Source organism: Heptranchias perlo, chromosome 24, assembly GCF_035084215.1.
Source record: "Heptranchias perlo isolate sHepPer1 chromosome 24, sHepPer1.hap1, whole genome shotgun sequence".
Lineage (NCBI taxonomy): Eukaryota > Metazoa > Chordata > Chondrichthyes > Hexanchiformes > Hexanchidae > Heptranchias > Heptranchias perlo.
Window position 1 is genome coordinate 31,180,703 of NC_090348.1, and position 25,050 is coordinate 31,205,752.

General features: G+C 45.6%; 1 protein-coding gene across 3 annotated transcripts in view; it reads left to right on the forward strand.

Moving 5' to 3' along the window:
- Positions 1 to 23,101, forward strand: part of pus7 (pseudouridine synthase 7) — a 65,154-nt gene extending 42,053 nt beyond the window's left edge. For 2 of the 3 annotated variants that reach the window (XM_068005016.1, XM_068005015.1), the window contains exons 8-16: positions 2,533 to 2,661; positions 5,571 to 5,696; positions 9,030 to 9,091; positions 9,215 to 9,375; positions 9,781 to 9,907; positions 10,617 to 10,718; positions 17,741 to 17,870; positions 19,917 to 20,008; positions 22,698 to 23,101. In XM_068005016.1, the coding sequence (XP_067861117.1) occupies positions 2,533 to 2,661; positions 5,571 to 5,696; positions 9,030 to 9,091; positions 9,215 to 9,375; positions 9,781 to 9,907; positions 10,617 to 10,718; positions 17,741 to 17,870; positions 19,917 to 20,008; positions 22,698 to 22,834 (1,066 nt within the window). In that variant the 3' untranslated portion in view covers positions 22,835 to 23,101. The remainder of the gene's footprint in view (positions 1 to 2,532; positions 2,662 to 5,570; positions 5,697 to 9,029; positions 9,092 to 9,214; positions 9,376 to 9,780; positions 9,908 to 10,616; positions 10,719 to 17,740; positions 17,871 to 19,916; positions 20,009 to 22,697) is intronic. The other variant, XM_068005017.1, reaches the window with a different exon arrangement.
- The last annotated feature ends 1,949 nt before the right edge of the window (positions 23,102 to 25,050 follow it).

Consider the following 25,050-nt stretch of genomic DNA (forward strand, 5'->3'; position numbering starts at 1 on the left):
CGAGCAGACCCTGGTGGCAGGGGCAGCCGTGGAGAGTCCGCGTCGGTGGGAGCACTCTACTCCAGGCTCTGTTCAGCTGGACCCAGATGCTGAACCCTCGGGACCAGCCATGAAAAGGAGAGTCATCGAGGAGGGCCAGCAGCACATTGCCGAGGTACTGGAACAGTTGCCACGCGCACTGTCCACAATCGTGCAGAGGATGGAGGAGTCCAACTCCTGCATGAATGGAATGGTGGCACAGGTACAGGAGGGTATCTCCGAGATACTGTCACAGGGACGTGAAGGCATCTCTGAGATAGTGTCGCGGGTAGGTGCAGGAATGTCTGCAATGGAGGAAAGGCCACCCTCCATCGAGCTTCAAGCACGGCTCAACGATGAGTCCATTCAGGCCCTGACAACGGCCGTTTGGATTCAGGGTGAGCAACATTCTGCCGTCTTAAACAGGCTGACAGATACCTTACAACTGGCCTTCCAAGGCTTCACACAAGTCCTCCAAACTGTCGTCCAGCAGGGTGGAAGGAGTGATGTGAGCCTGGGCCACGAGAGGGATGATGGTGAAAGGGGACATGGAAGTGGGGACGCCACTCAAAGCACTTCCACGTCTCACCCGTTTCCCCCCTCTCAACCAGTACCCGCAATGCTGCCCCCTCTCCAGGTAGCCGAGTCTGCCCCTTCACAGGTGCAGGCGGAGCAGTCTTTGGAGGGGCTCTCACGGGCACCGAAACCCAGAGGGCGTCCGCGCAGAGCATCTCATCGGTCAGGGCATGGACAAGAGCAACCTGCCACTACCTCTGCTGAAGCCACAGGGGTAGCACCATGTAGGGGTTCCCGTAAACATAAGGCGAAGGTTTTGTGAGCACAAAGGGGATGCACAAGGGTGTAAGACAAAATGTCATGTTTTTGATTTACTTTTGTTTGTTTTGCAAAAAAACATAAAAATTTGTTATCACCACTACTGCCACGTCTTTGCAAATCTTGTCTGGTTTGTACAATAATGCCCTTTCCTGAGGATCACCATGAAGACCCACACCAGATGCCACCCATTGTGTCACTGCAGGGTGGGTGCAGGTGTATTTGCAGACAACTGAGAGACGCCGGCGATGTCCCCGGTGGCATCCTGGAAGGATGCGGAGGAGAAGTTGTGGAGGGTAGTGGTGACTTTGATAGGGACAGGTAAGAAGATGGTGCTCGGGCCAGCCGGGAGTAACTCGGCATCAAGGAGGCTGCAGATGTCCACGACTACATGTCGAGTGACTCTGAGCCTCCGTGTGCACTGCTCCTCAGAGAGGTCCAGGAAGCTGAGCCTCGGTCTGTAGACCCTGTGGCAAGGGTAGTGCCCTCTGCGACGCATTTCTCTCTGCGGTTGCCCTCCCTCCTGCTGTGCAGATAGATGTGTCACAGCACTGTGTTGTGGAGCTCCATGTGTCAGAGATGGACGGCGTGGCCGGCAAGGCTGGTGATGCTGTTCGTCCTCCAAGGAGGTCATGACTGCAGCTATGGCGGCCCCCATCCGGAAGATGTACGTTTGAGGGGGTCCGCAAGGTAAATGTGTCTGCACACCGGGGTCGAGGTTGCAAGTTTGTGATTTTTTGTGTTAGGGGGAGGGTGGTGGAGGCCAAACTTTGTCCAAAGTGACAGATTGGCCTCCTGCAATGAGTGAGGATTTCCCCCCCCCCCCCACCACCCGCCACCTGTCAAATGGACCTTTGCAGCTGCCACAGGCTGGTGGTTGCAACACGTCGATTTCAACTGGGAGTGTTTCCCCCAGTACGGGAAACACACTCAGTTGACCTGAAAATCCCACCCCTCCTAAAATATCCTCCAAATCAGGTCTCCTAACGACCTGAAGTAACAAATTAATTGAATTAAGTGGGATCCCGTCGTCTTTAATTGGCGGTGGGAGTCCCACATGTGGGGGCTGCGCGCGCATCTAAGCGCGTCATTGGGGAACCCAGAAGTGGGCGGGTTAGAGCTGGGCTCCGGACCCGCCCCGGGAATCCCCAGTTTTCGGAGCCCCCCGCCACGAACGCACTCGCTCGGATATCCAAAAATTGAGCCCTTAATGTATGACTCTTTGAATTGCCAGTGCTCAATGCATTGGGCCATTTTGCTGCCTTCCGTAGTGATATTTTAATCCTATTAAAGGGGTGTGGGACCTTCACCATGACTGAGTAGCACAGCCATTGATAAAAAGGTGCTAGCTGTACCTACATCAATATTAAGCAGCTTGCGTTGTAGAGTTAAAGATATATTGGTGGGTTACCAGTCAAGGGAGCAGAGTGCTTCCTTCATTCAGGGTTTCAGTTGAAAATTGGTGATTTCTACCTAGTGAAAGCTTGTCAATTTTAAATGTTTTGAGGTCCAAATTTGTCACCTTTCTGTATGTTTTCAATATTAATATCATTTCAAGTGATATGGGAATCTCAAACTTTGTATCCTGGCCATGTTTTTTTGGGAGGAATCTGTACAGACTGACCAGAATTATCTAATTTCCCATGTCATATAGATGCTATATACCTGAATTTCTTACAGAATCACAGCACAGAGGCTTTCTCATCTGAACAAATGTTTGATGAACTTCAAGCTAGGGAATTTCAGTTATAAAACATATCCCCTGAAGTTGGGCGAATTGCAAGGAAATCATTTTACAGTTGTTCTGAGGTAAGCTTATTAAGGAAATATAAGAAAAATCTATTATAACTGTAATGGTAAATCAATGTTCATTGGACTCCAGAAGAAATTAGCTGTATTTCATGGAAGTCCTTCCCATTCCAAATGTTGAGCAGGATAATAGTGAATCTTTTATAGATTCCCTCACTTTTTGTAGTCCCTCTGCTGTCACATTTTCTTCAGACAGGAAAGTAAGATGATCTGGTTGTGAATTTCTTCATGATTGCTGTGCAGATTGGCAGCATAGAGCACTGGTAAACTTACACAGGAACATAGGAAAACACAGGATGGGAAAAGACTACAATCGATCTGACTGGTCTCAGAAACTAATGTTCCTCAATCATCCACTCCCTAAAATTATTTATCCAATTCTTCCTTAAATTTTTCCAAAGTAGCTGCTTCCCTGGGCAGTTTCTTTCACGCATCTGTGTAAAGTAGTTAGTTTTAGTGCATCTTCACTCTTCTAAGCTTGTGTAAGTGTTTCTGGTTCTAGAATTTGTGGCAGTCCTGAACATATCTGGATTCAATTTATCTTTTCCCTTAAGGATCTTGAATAATATCTTCACCAAGCCTTCTTTCCAGAGTAAATTATCCCAGGCTCTTCAACCGTATCTCATAGCTAGACATCAGTTTGGTTGCCCTTTTCTGCACCAACTCTGATCTGGATATCCTTGCGGTAGTATGGCGACCAGAATTGTACACAGTACTCCAGGTGTGGCCATACCAGTGGCTTGTACAGACTCACTATCAGCTTCTGGAATTTTGCTCCAGCTCTCTGGCTGTACAAGATCTGTTTAGCTTTCCTTACTGCTGCTGCATACTGCATTATTAGTTTAAGTGAGTAATCCAGCATTACCCTTCTCCTGTGTTGTGTCCTGTAGCCTAGCACCATTTAGTTTGTATTTCCACTTTTTATTTCCCTTCCCTAGTCTTATTACCTTGCATTTATCTACATTAAATGCCATTTGACACTCATCTTCCGATTCAGAGCGCTTCGTATCTGGTTTGCTTTTCCCTATTGACCTCTCCCACCCTTGTGGTATATATTTGTTCTATGCTCTGTATATAGTATCTCTAAACATGATTCATGTTTGTTCCCTTTTAACAGTGCTGTCCATTCCATTTTCTTTAGCCCATCCCTTTAAAATCTGGTGTTGTAAAAATTATGCTTTTTTTTTCTTTTCATTGTAAGCCTAACACTAAACTGCACCATATTGTGCTCACTGTTGGTAAGATGTTCTGACTCTAACCTGCTGTATCATCTCCTGACTCTAACCTGCTGTATCATCTCCTGACTCTTGTTAATACTTGGTTCAACAGTGCCCCCATTCACATTGCATCCTTGCCTAATTGCTCCGTGTAATGGTCCAATACTGTGTCCAGAACCATGCTTTCGCTCTTACTGCTTGTTGCACTTTGACTACCATCTGTTTGAGTATTGGTTTGTAGGGTTATCTGGAGCTGATTTCCCAATGACAGGTGTACCTTTCCAGCTACCATCAATGAAACAGACCAGCTGGTCAATCATTAGCAGCTCCCTATAGTAGAGGTATTGCTCAGCTTAGATATCTAATTATTGAGTCTACTATTGTCCTGTGCATCGTCTGGAACCAACTTGACCCACACAAAGAGCTTTTTCTTTCCTCCCCTGCCACCTCCATTTAAACAACACACAACAGCTAAGTGGAGAGCAGGCATCATGAACTCTTCTTGTGCAGTATGGTGAGCAACACAATTCATAAATGTGTGAGTACATTCCTAATATCCTTCTGATCACACAATTGACATACACAATTCCGTATCAAACAATAGTTACACTAGTTGAAGGTTTAGTGCTTTAGAAGCTGGTGCTTGCACCTCTGCAATCCAGGTATGGTAGGCTCTGAGCCCTGGATGCAAGAGCACATGTTCACCCAAGTGGTTTCTAGGCAACTTTTTTACAGCAGCTGTTGTCTCAAACAATACAAATTCCCACAGCACTTGTTGACAGAGGTCTGCTTCATCGTAGCGAAAAAGTCCAAGTCATGCGATATGCCAGCCGCCTTGATGGTCTAGATGTTCCAAGTTCAGTGAATAAGTACTTAGTTAACTTATCACCAGCTGATGGTAGGCTGGCTTCCCCCTTCTGCATGCTAAGTGACAGGTGTAGGCTAGAGACCACCCTCCACGTGGTTGTTTCCTCTTTGTCAAATCCACCCCAGATCTATGGACGCATGGCTGTTTTTATGTATTTTCCCCATGAAGGAGAAAACACTGAATTTATTGGTTTAAGTTACGATGGAAGATAAAGAAAGTGAAATCTACACTCAAGATAAAGAGACTGATTAGTAATAGATTGTATGACTATCGACAGCTTTTAATATGCAAATCTCCAAAGATTTACTGTTTTTCTTTATTAAAGGCTATCCATATATTGGAACAGTATTTGATAGACATTGTTTAGCTAAAACCTCACTAACTCGTTTTGACTTACAACTAATAAATACTACTGTGTTTGAGGCAAGAAACAATGCTATCAAATTGGAAGTCTGTCTTAACTGCAAATATAAAATGTTTCATTGTTCTAGGTTTGCCTATAGGAATAGTTGCTTGTCCCACACTTGCATATTTACAAAGGCACCTCATAAACCTGAAAACTGAACTTTATCAGTGAGGGGTGAGAGAGGCACATTCAGCATTAGTTTATTTGGAAGCACAAACAACTGACTTAGTGTGGTGAGTTGTGGAAAAACAGCTAAAAGGGCAAAGTGAACCATTAGGATCTGTTGGAACTGGTACGTTTAGGTTTTAGCATGATGTAACTCTCTTTTCTGTGCAAAAACAGATTGTCCCCATTAATCTTTGTAACTAGACGTGGACAACTTTATTGATTATACTAATTTTATTTGCAATGTATTTAGGAATATCACTGGATCAAATGAGCAGGTAGAGCAAGCGATGACTTCACTCAGGGACATTGGATTCATTAACTACTATGGAATGCAGAGATTTGGAACAACAGCAGTTCCTACTTACCAAGTAGGAAAGTAAGTTATACCTTTTTCTTAATTATCATGAAAACCGGGCAGTAAAGCACACTGCTCTTACAGCAAAGGCTAATTAAGCATAGTTGTTTCAGGATAAATTATTCAGGACTGTCAGTTCTTTATCTGAAGAGCTCTCAATTGGGGTGGTGTGGAGAGGGAGGCGGAGTCATTGTTTATACATTTCAGGTGGTACATTCACAATTGCCAATGAAAATAAAAATGATACACATGAAACAAACACACCAAACCCCACACACTGGATCCCTGTCATATGCTGTAAGTGAACACATTTTTGACAACTGAAGCTAATTAACCTTACAAAATGACGAAGAAAGCAAGCAAAAAGAGCTTATATTTATATAGCGATTCTACTTTCTCAGGACGTCCCAAAATGCTTCAGTCAGTTAAATACTATTGAAGTGTAACCAGTGTTGCAGGTAAAAGCAGCAGCCAATATGTGTACAGCAAGGTTCCACAAAGCATAGTGAGATGAATGACCAGATAATTTATCTTCGTGGTATTGGTTGAGGGATAAAAGTTGGCCAGGAAATCAGGAGAATAGTTTTATGGGATTTTTTATGTCCAACTGGAACAGATGAATGAGCCTCATCCAAAAAATGGCACCTCTGACAATGCAGCACTCACTTCAGTGCAACATTGAAGGGTCAGCCTAGATTATGTGCTCAAGTCTCTGGTGGGGGGCGTGAACCCATGACCTTCTGCCTCGGTGCTGAGAATGCTACCACTGAGCCAACTCTGAACCTGAAACCTTCTCTGTTAGAAACAAAAATGTTAATGAACAAAGGTAAATCTTTCACATTTGTAAAATAGCTAATAATCTTGTATTCACCAAAAGATGTATAATATTGCAGCTGTGTACTACTGGATTTATTTCACAAACTTTTGACTTATCAATGAAAGGTTAAACCAAGCAACATGAAATATTAATGTTACTATTTTCATTTTATATTAAGTGAAGGTATTGCTACCGAAAGTTTGATACCCTATGCGTGGAACTGAGTTTGGTCTTGAAATGTTCGATGTATTTCAAGTCATAATATTGGAAAGGCAAACCTGCCATTTTATCCAAGGATTTTGCTTGTTTCTGTCTGTCTATTGTATACAATCTGTTCGTTACCAGTTTCCCAACATTGAATGCTGTGCTGGGAAACTGGCACTTCAGTTTTCAGAAAATCACTGCACATATAATGTATCTGCCAACTACAGTCCAAGTGTAATGAGTGCTTAGAAAACTAAACTGCTGTTTTCCCAGCTCAGTGCTTACCGAGCATTGCATTGTGCAGCCTAAGTTTTGAAAGCTCAACTGAGATAGCCATGTTGGTAAAGGAAAAGTAAAGTAAGAAGTAAAGTTAGAAAGAAAATTTGATGCTTCCTTTCTCTTAAAGTGCCATTGTCCCATTTCCAGTTTTCCAAACCATCTCTCTCTCTCTGTCGATCTTTCTTGTCCCATTTGCATAAGTAATGGCTGCCCCCAATCACCTCGCACTTCGAGCCGGCTGATATTGTGGCTGACCTCCTGCCAGACCGTATCAACCCACTGATTCACGGCCTTCCTGTTCTTCAGTGGCCTTGGCTGCGCGATAGCTCTACCCAACCAGCACCAGGCTACATGGCTGACTGACACCTCAGACTTCCAAAAACTGGACGTCTCTGATCATGATGATGAAATCCGTAGTGACACTGTACTAATACTGCCTTACCACTTAGAGTCTAATCCTGATCTCTAAGTAAGCCATCGGCTGCCCGTTCACGAGTTGCCTCAGCCTCAATTAAGTGCAACCTGATGACCCACTTTGCATCTTGAAAGCTGCCATTGAACCTAAAACCTGACTAGCATATCCCCTTTATAATCTCCTTCCCTTGCTTGCCACATCACCTCCATCTATTTCTCCCTTCTCGCCCTTCAGCTTCCCTTCATCCCCTCTTCTGCTCCCCTCCCAACACAAACACTTTCCAGGATGAGGATTCACTGTTGATCTCCTCGGGGACATTTTATGAGCCACACTGTTCCACTTCTCTGACCTGTCCTGACGAAAGGTTGCCACTCCCTTATCACTCTCTTGAACAGATAATGACAACGCCGACAGGAAAAATGTTGTTCTTTCTGGAATTTGTGCAGTTCCACACTGGGATCCAATTTCAGCCAAAACGTTGATTACCAGTACGTGATAAACAACATTATTCCTGCACTTTGTTCTTGTAAGGGAAGCACAGGATCCTTGGTGCTTCTGTGCCTCATATAAATGGTCCAACAGTCTCAATTTGTAAACTCCAATTGTGGCTGCAGAATTTGCCTGGATACTTGAGCATCCACCAGCATTTTTAAAGAATTTTTTTTTCTGTTGTCAATATCTGGTTTCTCTAAAAAGCCACATTAAAGCGCTTGATTCCTTTTTGAATAGTCTCTGCAGCTAAATAACAACTCAATTATTTTGTGGGAACCATTGCAATGGGAAGGCTGAATTCTGTGTGGCTGCATTTTACGTGGGTCTCTTCTCAAACATTATTAAATGCATTTCTCGTTCTCTTCACGTCTTTATCCTATGGACAGCCCAAGTGTCTCAACCATGCTAGTTTTGAGGAATGATGTGGAGATGCCGGTGATGGACTGGGGTTGACAATTGTAAACAATTTCACAACACCAAGTTATAGTCCAACAAATTTATTTTAAATTCCACAAGCTTTCGGAGGCTTCCTCCTTCCTCAGGTGAACGGTGTAACACCGTTCACCTGAGGAAGGAGGAAGCCTCCGAAAGCTTGTGGAATTTAAAATAAATTTGTTGGACTATAACTTGGTGTTGTGAAATTGTTTACAGTTTTGAGGAAACCAGATAGCATGGTGGTCTAAATTAGTATAAATTTTTGACTATTGCTACAGAATCCAATCGGTGAAATTTGGCTTCTACTGGTGAGCTTATATGGGTCATACATATGAAAGCTTTTCAGTTTCCATGTGGCCATTGTAACTCCACAGGGTTGCTAATGGGTTCAGCTTCTCTGCAGTGTTTTTGAAAATTCAGGACCTTGTGTGCTTTAGTCTTTTGAATTAGGCTTCCTATTACACTAGGCGAGCACTGATGGCAGCATCAATCATTGTTATTGATCCTACAGTGCTTAAGGCATCCTGCATTACTGTGTAAGAGGGGGAGGGGAAATGATTTTAGTGTTTTAGCTCCACCAAAATACATATGTTCAATATTTTGTGCTGTTTCTTTTTCATTTGCAAATATTTTCTGGCAGATGACAACTTGTTGCTGTGTTTTATCATATTGGACATGTGTTTTGATTGTCATAACTGGTTATGTTGTTTAGAGCAATTCTGCATAACAAATGGAGTGAAGTAATGGATCTAATCCTAAAGCCTCGTCCTGGAGGTAGGAATTACTACATATGTTTATGCATATCCGATGTTGTCAAATATGAATGTTTATCAAATGTTTATCTGTTTGCTTGGAAAAGTTTAGAAATGTTTCATGCTATTTCTGACTTGCTGCCAGCAGAGAGAGGTTATCTGGTAAAATGCAGAGAAGAATGGGCTAAAACCAAGGATCCTGAGGCTGCATTGAAAAAGCTTCCTGTGAAAAGGTGTGTAGAAGGACAGTTGCTGCGAGGCCTGGCAAAATATGGAATGAAGAACATTGTATCAGCGTTTGGTATCGTAAGTTTTAGCATATACCTGCACAATTACCTACTTAATTCAAATGGAATCCTTTTACTATGTTTTAATAGGTAATAAAGACTAATATAGTTAATTTTTATCCAGCTTCTGAAGGAATAGTCATGATCTATTGATTTCTTAATGTCTTTATTGAAAGCCATTCATCATTTGCAGTAAAACTACCTTCTTGAAAAATTCAGCACTAAACTGTGTAAGAGATTGAATGTATTTGTCATAAATGACCTTGGACATGAATTTAATATTAATTGTATGATGAATTCAAAGCTTGGAGGAAAATCTTTTCTTGCCTCTTGAAATTCTTTTGGATTTTTATGTCTTTTTTTAGGTGGTGGATGCATACGATTTGAAAAATCCACTTGGATTAACCTATTCCATTATTTTCAGATTCCAAGAAATAATCGATTAATGTACATTCATAGTTACCAGAGCTATGTGTGGAATAACTTAGTGAGCAAAAGGATTGAGGAATATGGACTTAAGGCCGTGCCAGGAGATCTGGTACTGAAAGGAGGTAAATGGGATATTCCTTTTGTGTTGCACAGGTACTAAAACCTACCAATGTCAGGTCTGTATAATATACACAACTAGAAACCAAGAGTCATGCTGCTGACTGCATCTTGCACTGTGAGGTTAGTGACAGAAGTGCTGTGTGTGCCTACAAACTTGAAGGTAAGCACAGAGTTCCACCTAACAAGACAGCTAATTGATGTTATGAGAGTGCTAGCACAGTATCTGCTTCTTCCTTGTTTTAGGACAAGCTAAATCACATTGGTGTGGTACTGGAGTCACATTTGGTCAGACTGGATAAGGACGGTGGGTTTCCTTCCCTAAAGGACGTCAGTGAACCAGTTTATGAACTTATCCCCAACTGTGCAAGCCTGAGCACTTTTAAACTGCAGCTTCCACAAGCTTGATTTATACTACATCCTGTGTGAAGTCCAAGCAGTGTGAAACTACCTACTGGAGTTTGTCTTGCATCTTTTGCTCTAGTGGGCTCAGGAGTCAGATTGTTGACCTATCCCCCAAATTATTCTGTCACCTTTTTTGCATAAGTTTCCACCTGAAACTGATTTGCATCAATGTGAAAGTGGGCACACAACTGTAGGCATGAATTGTTGGGTGTGTTGGTTGGTTTACAGAATTATCTAGATCATGCTTAGAATCAAGAATCAATGTTTAATATCCAAGAAATAAAAGCTGCTTGTTTTATTGATTTTCAGTAACAGCAGTTCCAATTGAGGAATCTGATGTAGAGAAACATACTATACATGATGTGGTGATGCCCTTGCCAGGATTTGATGTTCTCTATCCAACGCATAAAAGTAAGTTATTAGAAAGTGCTTCATCCATATATGAGCACTTGCATCTCGTGTCTAACTTTACATGTTGAGATGAGAGAAAAAGTTGTATTCGGGGTAAACCCAGTGATGCAATGTGTTGATGAACTCAGGTCCAGCAAACCAGAGTACACACAGTAGCTTTATTACATTCTAAGTTTCTTGTCTCGGTTGGGACATTTAGGGAGAACTCTTCCCCAAAGAATTATGCCAAAATACCTTCATGACCATTTTTAGTTTTGTGACATAACTATCATTTTTCAAGAAACTAGCCTGAATGATGCCAGAGTTTACCATCTTGACACATCTGTTCTCTAATGCTGTAAGCACAGGCTGATGGACTTTACATGCAGTTTGTGTACTTGAGGTCTACCCACACTCGATCACTACTGTAATTCACTGATGATTTGTTACTACATTTGTGTTCCCAGCATCAATGCAGCCCAAGAGATAATTTTTGGGACAATCTTAAGAATTCATCAAGTTTTATATATGTATGTGAGATAGTATAGCTACTGGCAGTCTTTATTGTAAACATGAACAGAGAGATATGCATAGTGTGATAGCAAATCCTTTCTGACCTCAACAAAATATGAAGTGCTTGGTTGCTGAACAGCTGTGGGCAGTATCTAAAGTGGTGCTTTATATATGGATTTTAAAAAAATTTGTTCTTTGGATGTGGACGATGCTGACAGGCGACACTTACTGCCCATCCCAAGTTACTCTGAGAATGTATTGGTGACCTTTCTTGTTCTTCAACAACAACAAAAACAACAACTGACGCTTCACAGGAGCGGTATCAAACAAAATTTGACACCGAGCCACGGAAGGAGATATTAGGACAGGTGACCAAAAGCTTGGTCAAAGAGGTCAGTTTTAAGGAGCATCTTAAAGGAAGAGGGAGAGGCAGAGAGGTTAGGGAGGGAATTTCAGAGATTAGGGCCCTCTGCAGTCCTCGGGGTGATGGTGTTTAGGTAGGAAATTCCAGGAATTTTATGTTGCAGCATTGAAGGATTGGCAATTTATATATCCAAGTCTGGATGGTGTGTGACTCGGAGAGTTTGGGGGTGACGGTGTTGCTGCTCTTGTCGTTGGTGGTTGAAGTGACTGGTTTGGGAGGAGCTGTTGAAGTAAGCTTGATGAGCTGCTTTTTTTTTTATTCGTTCATGGGATGTGGGCGTCGCTGGCGAGGCCGGCATTTATTGCACATCCCTAATTGCCCTTGAGAAGGTGGTGGTGAGCCGCCTTCTTGAACCGCTGCAGTCTGTGTGGTGAAGGTTCTCCCACAGTGCTGTTAGGAAGGGAGTTCCAGGATTTTGACCCAGCGACGATGAAGGAACGGCGATATATTTCCAAGTCGGGATGGTGTGTGACTTGGAGGGGAACGTGCAGGTGGTGTTGTTCCCATGTACCTGCTGCTCTTGTCCTTCTAGGTGGTAGAGGTCGCGGGTTTGGGAGGTGATGTCGAAGAAGCCTTGGCGAGTTGCTGCAGTGCATCCTGTGGATGGTACACACTGCAGCCACTGTGCGCCGGTGGTGAAGGGAGTGAATGTTTAGGGTGGTGGATGGGGAGCCAATCAAGCGGGCTGCTTTGTCCTGGATCGTGTCGAGCTTCTTGAGTGTTGTTGGAGCTGCACTCATCCAGGCAAGTGGAGAGTGTTCCATCACACTCCTGACTTGTGCCTTGTAGATGGTGGAAAGGCTTTGGGGAGTCAGGAGGTGAGTCACTCGCCGCAGAATACCCAGCCTCTGACCTGCTCTTGTAGCCACGGTATTTATATGGGTGGTCCAGTTAAGTTTCTGGTCAATGGTGACCCCCAGGATGTTGATGGTGGGGGATTTGGCGATGGTAATGCCATTGAATGTCAAGGGGAGGTGGTTAGACACTCTCTTGTTGGAGATGGTCATTGCCAGGCACTTGTCTGGCACGAATGTTACTTGCCACTTATGAGCCCAAGCCTGGATGTTGTCCAGGTCTTGCTGCATGCGGGCTCGGAATGCTTCATTATTTGAGGGGTTGCGAATGGAACTGAACACTGTGCAATCGTCGGCGAACATCCCCATTTCTGACCTTATGATGGAGGGAAGGTCATTGATGAAGCAGTTGAAGATGGTTGGGCCTAGGACACTGCTTTGAGGAACTCCTGCAGCAATGTCCTGGGGCTGAGATGATTGGCCTCCAAAAACCACTACCGTCTTCCTTTGGGCTAGGCATGACTCTAGCCACTGGAGAGTTTTCCCCCTGATTCCCATTGATTTCAATTTTACTTGGGCTCCCCGGTGCCACACTCGGTCAAATGCTGCAGTTTGTCCTGTAGTTAGTAGGTACTAGAGCCACAATGTGCTAGTGGTAGATTGTACACACTGCAGCTCGGAGCGCAGGTGGTAAATCGTATATATTGTAGCCAATGAGTGCTGGTGTTAGATGGTATATACAGTAGCCATAATGCCCCATTGGTAGGTGGTATATACTACAGACAGTGGGCCCAATTTTACCAGGCCTGCGGGTTCCCAGCGGGTGGTCCTCCGGGAGCGTGGAAAACGCGGCCGGTTAATTGAGGGCGCCCCCCGCGCGATCGCGGGATAATTGATCTAGTTGAGCCGTGGTTCCGGGTTCGCCGCAGGCCAGCTGTGCGCCGGCTGCCCGCGCATGCGCAGTGACGCCAGCGCGATGTTGGAGCCGCACTTAAAGGGGCAGTCCCACAGAGCCCCCCCTGCATCCAGCACCAGGAAGCAGACCATGGCGCAACCCAGGGGTAAAGCTGCGCCCTGCTTTTCCGACCACGCGCTGCAGCTCCTCCTGGACGGTGTGCGGAGGAGGAGGGACACCCTCTTCCCGAGGGACGGACGGAAGTGCCCTGGCTCGGTAACCAGGAGGGCATGGGCAGAGGTGGCGGCGGAGGTGAGCAGCAGCTCGAACACAAGCAGGTCTTGGGAGCAGTGCCGCAAGCGCTTCAACGACCTCACGAGGTCCGGCAAGGTGAGTACACGAACGCCCCCCCCCCACCAGAACCCGTCTCGACCATCACGCCAAACACCCCACAACCCCTTCCACACAGCCACGACAGCGCTCCCACAGCAATCCTCACAGCCACTCACTCACCATCCTCACCGTGCCTGCACTCACCCACCATCCCCGTCCCCACTGGAACACCACCACACGCCCCAACCCCAATGCAATGGGACGGGCATGTGGCACACGCATCCTCCCATCCATCCGCCCCACGCGCAACCCACCCACACCGATGCTCCAGGCGTCTCACAATGCAATCTGCACGCACTCACGCATCTGTGTTTTGCCTTCACAGGAGAAGAGATCCAAGAACGCGCGGGAAAGGGACCGCACTGGAGAGGGCCCGCCGCACGTGCTCGAGCTCACGGACGCCGAGGCGGAGGCGCTGGAGCTGAGCGGAACGCAACTGTGCCTGTCAGTGGGCGATGGTGAGTCTGGCGCTACAGCATCGGCCGGTAAGGGACAGCCGACACTCAACACTCATGATCGCGAATGACCTTAGCATCACCTGCCATCTGGCGCACCGCGACCTCTGTGCACATGCCTCATAGTGCCCTCTGTTCCCTTGCAGGGCCGTCTGCGAGCGCTTCGTGCGAGGAGGGCGATTCCTCAGAGGACATGCCGGTCTCTGAGGGTGCATCGTCACATGTGAGCCAACCATCCACCAGCGCAGAGACACGCACCTCGGTGGGTCCCCCTCGCCAACTGGTTGGGGTTGCACTTGGTGAATCACCGCGCACGTGTGAGCATGAGCAGACCCTGGTGGCAGGGGCAGCCGCGGAGGGTCCGCGTCGGTGGGAGCGCTCATCTCCAGGCTCTGCTCAGCCGGACCCAGATGCTGAACCCAGGGGGCCACCAGTGAAAAGGAGAGTCGTCGAGGGGCACCAGCCAATTGCCGAGGTACTGGGAGAGGTGCCGCGCGCATTGTCGGCAATCGTGCAGGCGATGGAGGAGTCCAACTCCTGCATGCGGGCATTGGTGGCGCAGGCACAGGAGGGTACCGGCGACACAGTGTCGCGGGTAGGTGCGGGAGCGTCTGCGGTGGTGGACAGGCTGGCCTCCCTCGAGCGTCACGCACAGCTCCACATAGAGTCCGTGCAGGCCCTGACAACGGCTGTACGGATCCAGGGTGAGCAACATTCCGCCGCCATAAACAGGCTGACGGATACGCTAGGGGTGGCGTTGCAAGGCCTCACACATGCAATCCAAACTGCCGTCCAGCAGGGTGGAAGGGGTGATGTGGGCCGAGGCCACGAGAGGGATGATGGTGACCGGGGACATGGAAGCGGAGACACTTCTCAAGGTGCCCCCACGTCCCACCCGTTGCCCCCCTCTCAACCAGTACCCGCAATGGTGCCTCCTCTCCAGGTGACCGAGTCTGCCCCTGCACAGGTGCAGGAGGAGCAGTCTGTGAAGGTGCCCTCACGGGCACCGAAACCCAGGGGCCGTCCGCCCAGAGCATCTACCCGGTCAGGGCAACAACACAAGCAACCTGCCACTACCTCTGCTGGAGCCACAGGGGTAGCACCACGTAGGGGTACCCGAAGAAGAACTCCAAAGGCGTTGTAAACACAAAGGGTATGCACCAGGGTGTCTGTTAATTTGTATACTTTTTGTTTATCGTATTGAACCCTGTCGACATTAAACACTATCGTTCTCACCACTCGTGCCACCTCTCGTCCATTCTTCTGCGGACTGTGCAATAGGTGCGCTCCGTGCAGCCCATCATGACGGCGAACACCTGCTGCCGCCCATTGGGCACACTGCTGTGGGTGCAGGAGTACTGGCAACACTCTTCGGTGGAGGGGGCTGGTATGGCCCCTCGCATGTGCAGGTGAGGAGATGCGAACGCCTCGCAATGTCTGACTCGAGGAGAACCGTTGACATATGAGTGCCTCCATGGCCCGGCGACCATCTCGGTGAGTCGGGGTTCGGCGCATGGGTCATTCCTCATCCTCGCGCGCGTCCCCCTCCTCCTCCACCTCCACGTCCTCATCGCCGTCCTCAATGTGGGTGGCGGGTGTTGCTGGGGCCTCCTCCAGCGGCACCCCTCTCTGTTGTGCCATGTTGTGCAGGGCACAGCAGACAACTATGGTTCGTCCCACTCTGAATGGTGTGTGTGGAGTGCTCCCCCAGAACGATCAGGCCACATGAAGCGCGTCTTGAGCAGCCCTATGGTCTGCCCAATTGTGGACCTGGTAGCAGTGTGGCTGTCATTGTACCGACGCTCCGGGCCGGTGATGGGGTTCCTTAGAGGCGTCATGAGCCACGTGTGTAGGGGAGGCCCCTTGTCGCCGATGAGCCAGCCGTTGCCCGCGTTGGGTGCGTGGAAGATGTGCGGGACCGTGGACTCCCTGAGGGCGAGGGCATCGTGGCAGCTGCCGGGGAATCTGGCGCACACGTGTACGAATCTCTGGCGGTGGTCACAAATGAGCTGGGCGTTCGTGGAGTGATGCCCCTTCCTGTTGCTGAACAGCCCTGGCTGATGCGGAGGTGCCCGTATTGCGATGTGGGTGCAGCTGATTACACCCTGCACCCGTGGGACGCCAGCCATGGCATGGAAGCCAACCGCCCTCTCCATCTGCCTGCGCTCTTCCATGGCGACGTTGATGTAGTGCGAGGCCCTGCGGAACGACCCATCGGTGACCTGCCTTATGCACTCGTGTGCAGACGACTGACGGACCCCGGTGATGTCCCTGGTGGCACCCTGGAAGGATCCGGATGCGAGGATGTTGAGGGCAGTGGTGCCTTTGACGGCGACAGGTAAGGGGATTCTGCCTGGTCCATCCGGGAGCAGCTCGTCGTTCAGGAGGCTGCAGATGTCGGCGACTACCTGGCGATTGACACTGAGCCAACGTATGCACTGCTCCTCGGAGGGGTCCATGCCGCTGAGCCTCGGTCTGTACACCCTGTGCGGAGGGTAATGCCTCCTGCGACGCATCTCTCTGCGGTTGCCCTCCCTCCTGCTGTGCAGGTGGGCGTGCAACAGCACCGTGTTGGGGGGCTCCACGTCTCTGCGGCGGACGGCGTGGACTGTGAGGCTGCTGGGGCTGGTCATGCTGTCCGTCCTCCGAGGATGTCCACGCACCACCCATCTGGCAGGTGTTGGTCTGAGGGGTTGTGCAGGGTAGGTGGGTGGTTCCTCGGACTGGGGCTGCGGTTTCGCATCGGTCTGTCCTCTGGCTTGGCGGGGGGTGGTGGGGGGCAGGGGTTGCCCTATGTGACACGGTGGCCTCCTGCGTGGGTGAGGGCTCTCCCCCCACCACCCCCCCACCCCGTGGAGTGCACCTTGGCAGCTGCCACAGGCTGCAACACGTCTGGTTGGAGGGAGACTGTTTCCCCCAGTGTGTGAAACACTCTGCGTTGAAGGTAAAATCCCACACTTCCTGTTATGACAGCTGATTCAGCTCATTTAATGACCTCAACAAGCAAGGTAAGTACACTCAAGTGGAACCCCGCTGGCTTTAATTGCCTGCGGGATTCCCACCAGCGGGGGCCGCGCATGCAGCCCCGCACGTCATCGGGGAACCCGGAAGTGGTCGGGATCGTGGCGCGATCCGGTCACGTGCCTGGATATCGGGATTTTCGGGGCCCCCCCGCTGGAAACCCACATGAAACCCGACGGTAAAATCGAGCCCAGTGTGTTGGTAGTATACTAAAAGCCAAACAAATCCAAGCTTTGAGTAGATTTCTTCTTGCACTGGGATGGTTTCTTTGAATGAGTTTGAAATCTACCGTGACAACGTTCTTGCAGCAAGAGTTTGAGTATTGCTCTATTTGCTACTATTTTATTTTGATGAAGTACTAGAAATGAAAAATGCATCATATAAGGGGGCACTAAATATTGTTTTACGGTGATTTTATAGTTTCAGAACACTTGTGCTGCCATCGTACGTCTTTAAAATAGCAACTGTTTATGTAATATGGGACATTTATGTAATAGTGAAATGGTACATTTCTCATAGTGTGTCTGTGTTATATGTACATTTTTAAGTTGGCAAGGCCTATGAAGAAATGATGGCTGCAGATGGTTTGGATATAAATAACATGAGACACAAAATTCGAGATTATTCATTATCAGGAGCATACAGGAAGATCATTATTCGCCCTCAGAATGTCACCTGGTGAGTATTAAAGTCAGAATGGGTTTTATTAAAAAACTACACTAACGCTAAATTTGGACTAGTTGTCCTTGTTTTCAGTAATTGTGTTTGAGGTGAAGAATGTTGATATTCCTTCCTATCCTAAACAAAATTAGTCACTTGGGCATTTTGACTGTACATTTTTTTGTATATACGTAAACTTGAGTAAAAGGGACAATTCTGTATCGTATCAGTGTTTCTCATTTCTCAGGTCTCAAGTATTGTATACCTATGGGAGGGAATCTTTCGAGATTTCACTTTCTTACAGATTTCTTGTGGCTTTGCTCATGGTGATTCAGAACAGGGTGATGGGGGAATATTACAGGAAGCAATGTGATACCTACAGGAAATGTAAAGACAAGACTTTAGATGTACTACTGTAGATCTCCCATGGCATCCCCATGACTACGTAAATAGTGTCCCCGTGACCTGGTATGTGGTTAACCTTTCAAATCTGAAGAGCCAGAAAGAGAAACTGATTCTCACAAAGAGCTGCTGGCATTGACTCTGCAAATGTTGGGTCACATATGTTCAGGGGTACCATTGTGCCGATGGCAGGTGTGTGGCTCTCAGGCTATCAGTGAAATTTTAAGAGAAAAAATGCTTTTATGTCCCAACCTGTTGTAGTTTCCCAGGGTTTGGTAATTCTGGAAGACCCTTCAAGCAAGTTTGAAGTAGTGCCTCTGCTAGTTACAGTGGAACTGCTTCTGGATGCTCTCCATAATTCATCCCACTGGAGTGCCTTAGCAGGGTGGAAGATTCAATTTGAGGCTCTCCCTGCAGCAGGAATATTGATGTTTTCAGATAAATACATTTAAAACACTTGCAACATAGCCTAGGCATTGAACTTGCACTGCACAAAAATCTCTCTTTTTCAGAATTGCCCTAGATTCAGTTTTGTGCTTTAGTTTTTCAATGATCATTAATAATTTCCTTTCCCTACACAATATGGACCACAAAATTATTTCCTACAATTCATGCCTGACTCACTGCTGGATCATGCTCCCGGTGCTCTCTGCCACACCTAGCCACAGTGCTCCTCACTGGATAGCATTTCTTCTTCTCCCAATTACTTTTTTTTTCCAGTTTCTGCCACTGCTGTTATGTGCTGCCTGCACAACTGCTTTTGGCTGTTCAATCTATAACAGCAACTGCTGGTCATGCTTGCACCAGTTCAGCAGGGAAGGGAAGCTGCACTATTGTCAGTTTGAATACTGAGAGCCACATTTCAGAAATAGAAGAGTCACAGGTTTGCCACTTCTGGCCTGGGCAGAGTTTATAATAGAAACTGTAACCCTTTCGAAGTGAGGTAGAAGTGCTCTTTTAAGGTTTGAATTTTCTGGTTGGTGGTGCAGAAGGATATTTAAAGAGCATCCATCAGCTTGGCTGTTCATGAGCTTTTGCAGATACTGTTGCAGGGTGCAAAGTAGAGCAATGCTCTCAACCCATCACTGCTGTCTCTCACTGAAGAGCTTACATATTTGCACATAAATGTTTGGAGTATATGTATAAAATGCAAGGATTTAGGTTAGAAGTTAGGAAGTATTTCTTTTCAGAGAGTAATCATCCAGAACAGATTACCAAAGCATATAGAGTATGGATTCCCTGCAGCTCTTCAAAAAGGAGCTGGACAAGTTCCTTAAAGAGGAGGACGTTTCCAGTTAGAAGGTAAGTTGCAGGCTGGCTGAGATTAGAAGAATTTATGGGTTACCACAATCTCCTGAAGCTTTGCTTGATTGCCATAGGACGTTGGAGAGGAATTTTTTCTAAATTAGCCCCAGGTTTTCTCTGTTCTTGCTGCTCCCAGGAGATTGTATGAGTAGGAAGTGGGGAAATGGTGTACAAGGCTGTCCCGTGACTGGATGTGGTGGGCTTGATGGACGAAATAGTCTTTTCCCATTTTTTTAATGCTTGAAACTATCTAAAGCTACAAAATGATTGATCGTCCTGTTATGCTGATAAGTTAAGTATTTCTTTGCCTTCAGATTACTGAAATGTAGTTTTTTGTTGGATATCTCAATTTCACAGGGAGATCTTAGTGTATGATGATAACAAAATTCCATTGGTTCACACTGATGTGGAAAAGCTGGAAGGAACATCTTTACCTGAATCCTGTAAAGGTAGGGAAAACATTTGACTTGGGAATGAATCATGATGATATTGAATTGATATTAAATTGACTAATTTGCATTGCATTCTCTAACATTGAAAGCCCAAGTGTCATGTTTTTTCCTGACAAGTTTCGCTCCTCTGCACTGAAGGTCCTCCCTCTTTGCTGGGCCACGGTTCTATGGGTGCCGGTCATCATTGGTATGTTGCTCAATCGGTCATTCTTCATGTATGATCCTAGACAGTGAGTGTTGTCAATTATTCAACTTCAAAGCCAAGTCCAATCCTGACCTTATTCAATATCCACAAGCTTAGGTATCACTTAATAGCAATCAGAATGGGAATCCTGACCTGTTTTCCTACCTCAACCCAGGGGCACCAGGGCCAACATAAGTATACCAAATGGCTGAGATCATGGCCCTGATATTTACAGGGAGGGAACAGGGGGGTGCGTGTCAGCAGCTAGGAAACCGGAAATAACAGGAAGGTGGAGGTCCTGCCGAATTTAGCGACAGGACCTCATTAGAATATTTTTACTCCGCTTTCCGCCCGACAGCCAGCCAGATTGAGAGGCTGGCCGAGTGCTGGGCCAGCCTCTCAATCTGGCTGCAGCTGGGGACCGTTGGGGACGGTCCCTGGCAATCGAGAAGATGGGGGGTGGGTGCTCAGAGCATGGCAGCGAGGAGGTGGGGGGAAGCGAGATCACAGCAGAAGGTTTGCTTGAGGGGCCGGGGGAAGCACTCCTGCTCCTCCTGGCCCACAAGCAGTGCTGGAAAAGCACTTACCTACTGGAGCTGGCAGCTATCGCCTCCCTTCAGCTGCCAGATTTCCCGAGCTCTGGGAAACCCGGCCCCCAGTCATTTAAATTCAAATAGCTCATAGAATCTGAAGAACGGAGCCACATTTAAATATTAAAATCACTGACCTGCCTCTCCAAAGTGGGTTACTTGGCCACCCCCCCACCTGCCGCGGTAAAATTAGAAGTAGGCGTGTTCGCGGTGGGTAGGGGTCGGGATTCACATTTTTAACGATTTAACCCCCCCCCCCCCCCCCCCGACCATTTCCCGCACATTGGGGGTTGGGGGGTTAAATTGTTAAAAATGTGAATCCCGACCCCTACCCACCGCGAACACGCCTACTTCTAAGACTGAAGATCAGAGCTGGGATCTTGTTGGTCTGTGTAGCTCTACTATTCACTGCCTTAACCAGTTGATCCATCACAGAAGCATGTTTTAATATAACTAAAGTCTGCTCCTGTCCTGTATCGTGCAAGACATAATTCATTTAGATTTTGATGCACTTACATATTAAATTGGAAAGAAACAAATTTATAAAAATTATTCATTCACTGGTTGGATCCAAAAAACTGACACAACTGTCCACCTGTTAACAAAATAGAAGGCATCATTGAAGAGTTCCTGCTTTGCATTACCAGAGCCCTCATTTTAATATAACAATGTGGAGGGGATAAATATAATATCATCACACTTAAATTCAATTTTTGTCACAGGACCTGATGGTTTCTACCTCAGCATATTAAAAGAAATAGGTGAGGTAATTGCAGATGTGTTAGTCATAATTTTCCAAAGCTCTCTAGATTCTGGAATCTGCCTTCGGATTGGAAAATTGCAAATGTCACTCCATTATTTAAGTAGCCTGAGAGAGAATCTAAAAAACTATAGATCTGTCATAACATCAATTATGGGGCAGTTACTGGAATCTATCATAAGAGACAGTGTGACTGAGCACTGGGACAAGTATGAGCTGGTCAGAGAGTCAACATGGATTTGTGAAGGGTAGGTTATAGCTGACTAAACTAATTGAATTATTTGCGGAGGTCACTAGCATGGTTGATGGGGAGTATCTATGGATGTTGTCTGTGTGGACTTCCAGAAGGCATTTGATAAGGTTCTGCACAAGAGATTATTAGCAAAAGTGAGAGCGCACAGAATTGGAGGTAACCTTGTGACATAAATTTGTTCTCTGGAGGGATGTGACAAGTGGTTTTCCCAGGGATCTGTACTAGGCCCTCATCTTTTCGCTATATATATCAATGACTTCGATGAAGGAGTAGAGAGCTGTTGCAGTACTTTTCTAACTCTTGTCTGGTGTTGCTGAATAGCCAATGTGTTTAAAATATAGAAGCTCTGCATCTCTAACATTTCAATATCTGCAAGATGGTGAACATTTTGGTCATGCACCCTTTCCTGGTACTTAATGTCAATGAGTGACACAGGCGGCTGAAAAGGCAGCTAATCGTTATAACATTAAAATCTGGTTTTGATACCCTGCAAGTGTATTTAAAGTCTCTATTGCACTGGCATCAACTGGATATTAAAAAAAACATGATTTTTCTCCAGGTCAGTGAAAAGATCTCTGGGTAGTTCTGCCAATCTGCCCCATATCTTAGCCCTTCAACTAGCTTACCTTTGCAGCTTTAGAATACAGAGGGAGAGAAAGAATCATTTTCTCTGGGTTATGTCTTAGAAAACACTCTCTAAAATTACAATATCTACAATATGGTGAATGTTCTGGTTGTAACACCACCTTCCTCTTGCAAAATACAATGAAAGTAGTTTGGTGGTTCTGTGAATATTTCTAATAACCAGCAGCTCAGCTGATAAATGGGTGATTATCTCTGTACATATAGGGAAATATAGTCTTGCAATGTATTTTTAACTGCGTTATTTCTTATTACAGATGGTAAATATAAAGCCCTGAAAATGGATTTCTCGCTTCCTCCCTCCACTTACGCTACTATGGCTATTCGAGAGGTGCTCAAAATGGACACGAGCATCAAAAATCAAACACAGCTGAACACAGTCTGGTTGCGATAACCTGATAAATGTTCTGAGAATCTATAGAAAAGTGGGATGTGGTGTGTTTTAAATGTATCAATATTGTTTTGTAACAGCTACTGAAATGTTCAAGCAAAATACTAGGTTTATTTTCATTCACATAACAAACAAAATAAATCTTTTAGGATTGTTTTATTAACACTGGAGGGTTGATTTTATTTTTCAGATGTTTGTAAAAGTTAAATGATGTTGACTTTAAAATGCATTATGACAACATTGATCAATAAACATATCTTTGGTATTATACACATAGCTTGCTTATTTTCTTGCATTTTATTTTGTTTTTTGCAGTGGTAATTACATTTTCTGTAGCAGCATTAAAATTACCAGTTTTGGACATGATGTAAGAAAAGGATCTTCAAGTCATGCGAAGTCTGGAATTTTAACTACAAAAAGCAAATCTGAGAAAAGAGAAAACAATTTTGAGCTATCCTGTCTGAGATGACAGAAGCAGCATACTGACTAGTCTCATCCAACAGTTTTCTACAGTTGGCCACTGAGGGTTTGTGTAAGAGTGGCCCAGATGATCAGTTTGTGAATTTTCTCTCCCATTGTTGCCATGGGGCAACTCCCAGCCCCCACATGGTGTGGGGTGGGGTGTGTCTATATTGTGATACACAAGGTATCACTATTGTGTGGGACAGGCTGGATGGACCAGAGTGTCTTTTCCTGTCCGTCATTGTTCGTATGTTCGAACACCCCAATGCATTTTAAGAATTGTGGATTTGTAGAGCAGCAAGGCAGCGCACTACTGATTGTCTGTTTTAGCATATTGCTCTTTGTTAATCTCTAAGGATAGGAGGTAACTGAAATTTTGATTACATCATAGAATGGTTTCCCATAAATGCCAACTGAACCTGTATGCAGTAGTATGGAAATTTTCAACAGTAAGTTAAATATTCGTCTGCAATAGACAGACTCCAGCAATACAAGAAGAAACCAGAATTCCAAAATGCAGATTTAAAGGAAAATTACTACAGTGAAGCTGGGAGAAAGTGTAAAGATTAGTGAAGAGCATATTTGTTTAAAATAGCTGTATACATTCAGCGGTGGACTTGAGGCTGCAGCTCACCCCTCCTAAATGGCAGCAGATGTGGAGAAAATATGTTACAAAAACCAATCTGATACCCAACAGGCTTTTTAAAAATGGGCTATTGCTAGAGGGAAAGCCCTAATTCACATCCCTTGACACACTGCTAAAATGTTTCTTGGGTGTGCAGTACTGGGTTCTCTTTGGTGGAATTGGGGAAAATAATGCCCCCTTTAAGGCAGAGATCTGTATGGTTGGATTGTACGAGCATGCCAAAAGACAAGACAAAAAATGACCAGCTGGTGCATTGAGTCTGTCCCATTCAGTTGTGTTTCCCACCCACCAGCAGCCATGCAATCTTTTGGGAGAGGCACAAAGGCAGATTTTAAAAACCTTGGACCAATTCGGGGGGAAAAAGCATTTTGGAAAATTCCTCTCTGACCTCGAAGGTAATCAAAAACTAGTTCCAGGAGATAACAATCACCACGCGGTACATCACCGAATATCCTACCTACCTTTTGTACTTAGTGATATTGGACTCCTCCAGGAATTTATCCAGCTTCCTTTTGAACGTTTGCAGCGAATCTGCACTGACTGCACAAGCTGAGAACTTATTTCAAAGATCAATGACCCTCTGGGATAAGAAAAACCTCCTGCCATCTAACCTAGTTCTATGCATATGTAATTTAAACACATGTCCCCTTGTTCTCCCTAACTTATCTAATTCAAATAATCTGTCCAAATGTACATGTTTAGCTCCTTTATTATTTTAATTAGTTCAAGTTTCAGTAAGTGTTTCCTCTTCTACTTAAAGCAAGATTACATATGTTTGTATCATTGCTATAACTCGATGAAAAAATTTCCAAAAAAATTAACAAATAAGAAAATGTTTTCAATCATATTGTGGTCTTGCTCTTATCAGTATTGGTCTTATGCTCGGTGAATGTAAGAAATCAATAAATTGAAAGGTTATGACCTGACCTACTTGTGATAACAGTCTGTAGAATGTTTTAAAGCTGCTTAAGTAAAGAACTGGATATCCATTTTATAAGTGCATGTGAATTAGTTCTAAAGTTTAATTGTTGGAGGAGTATGCCAAAACACATGCATTTAAATTCCTTGAGAATGGATTGTTTGGACACTCAACTTCTGTTCCAAAATGTTG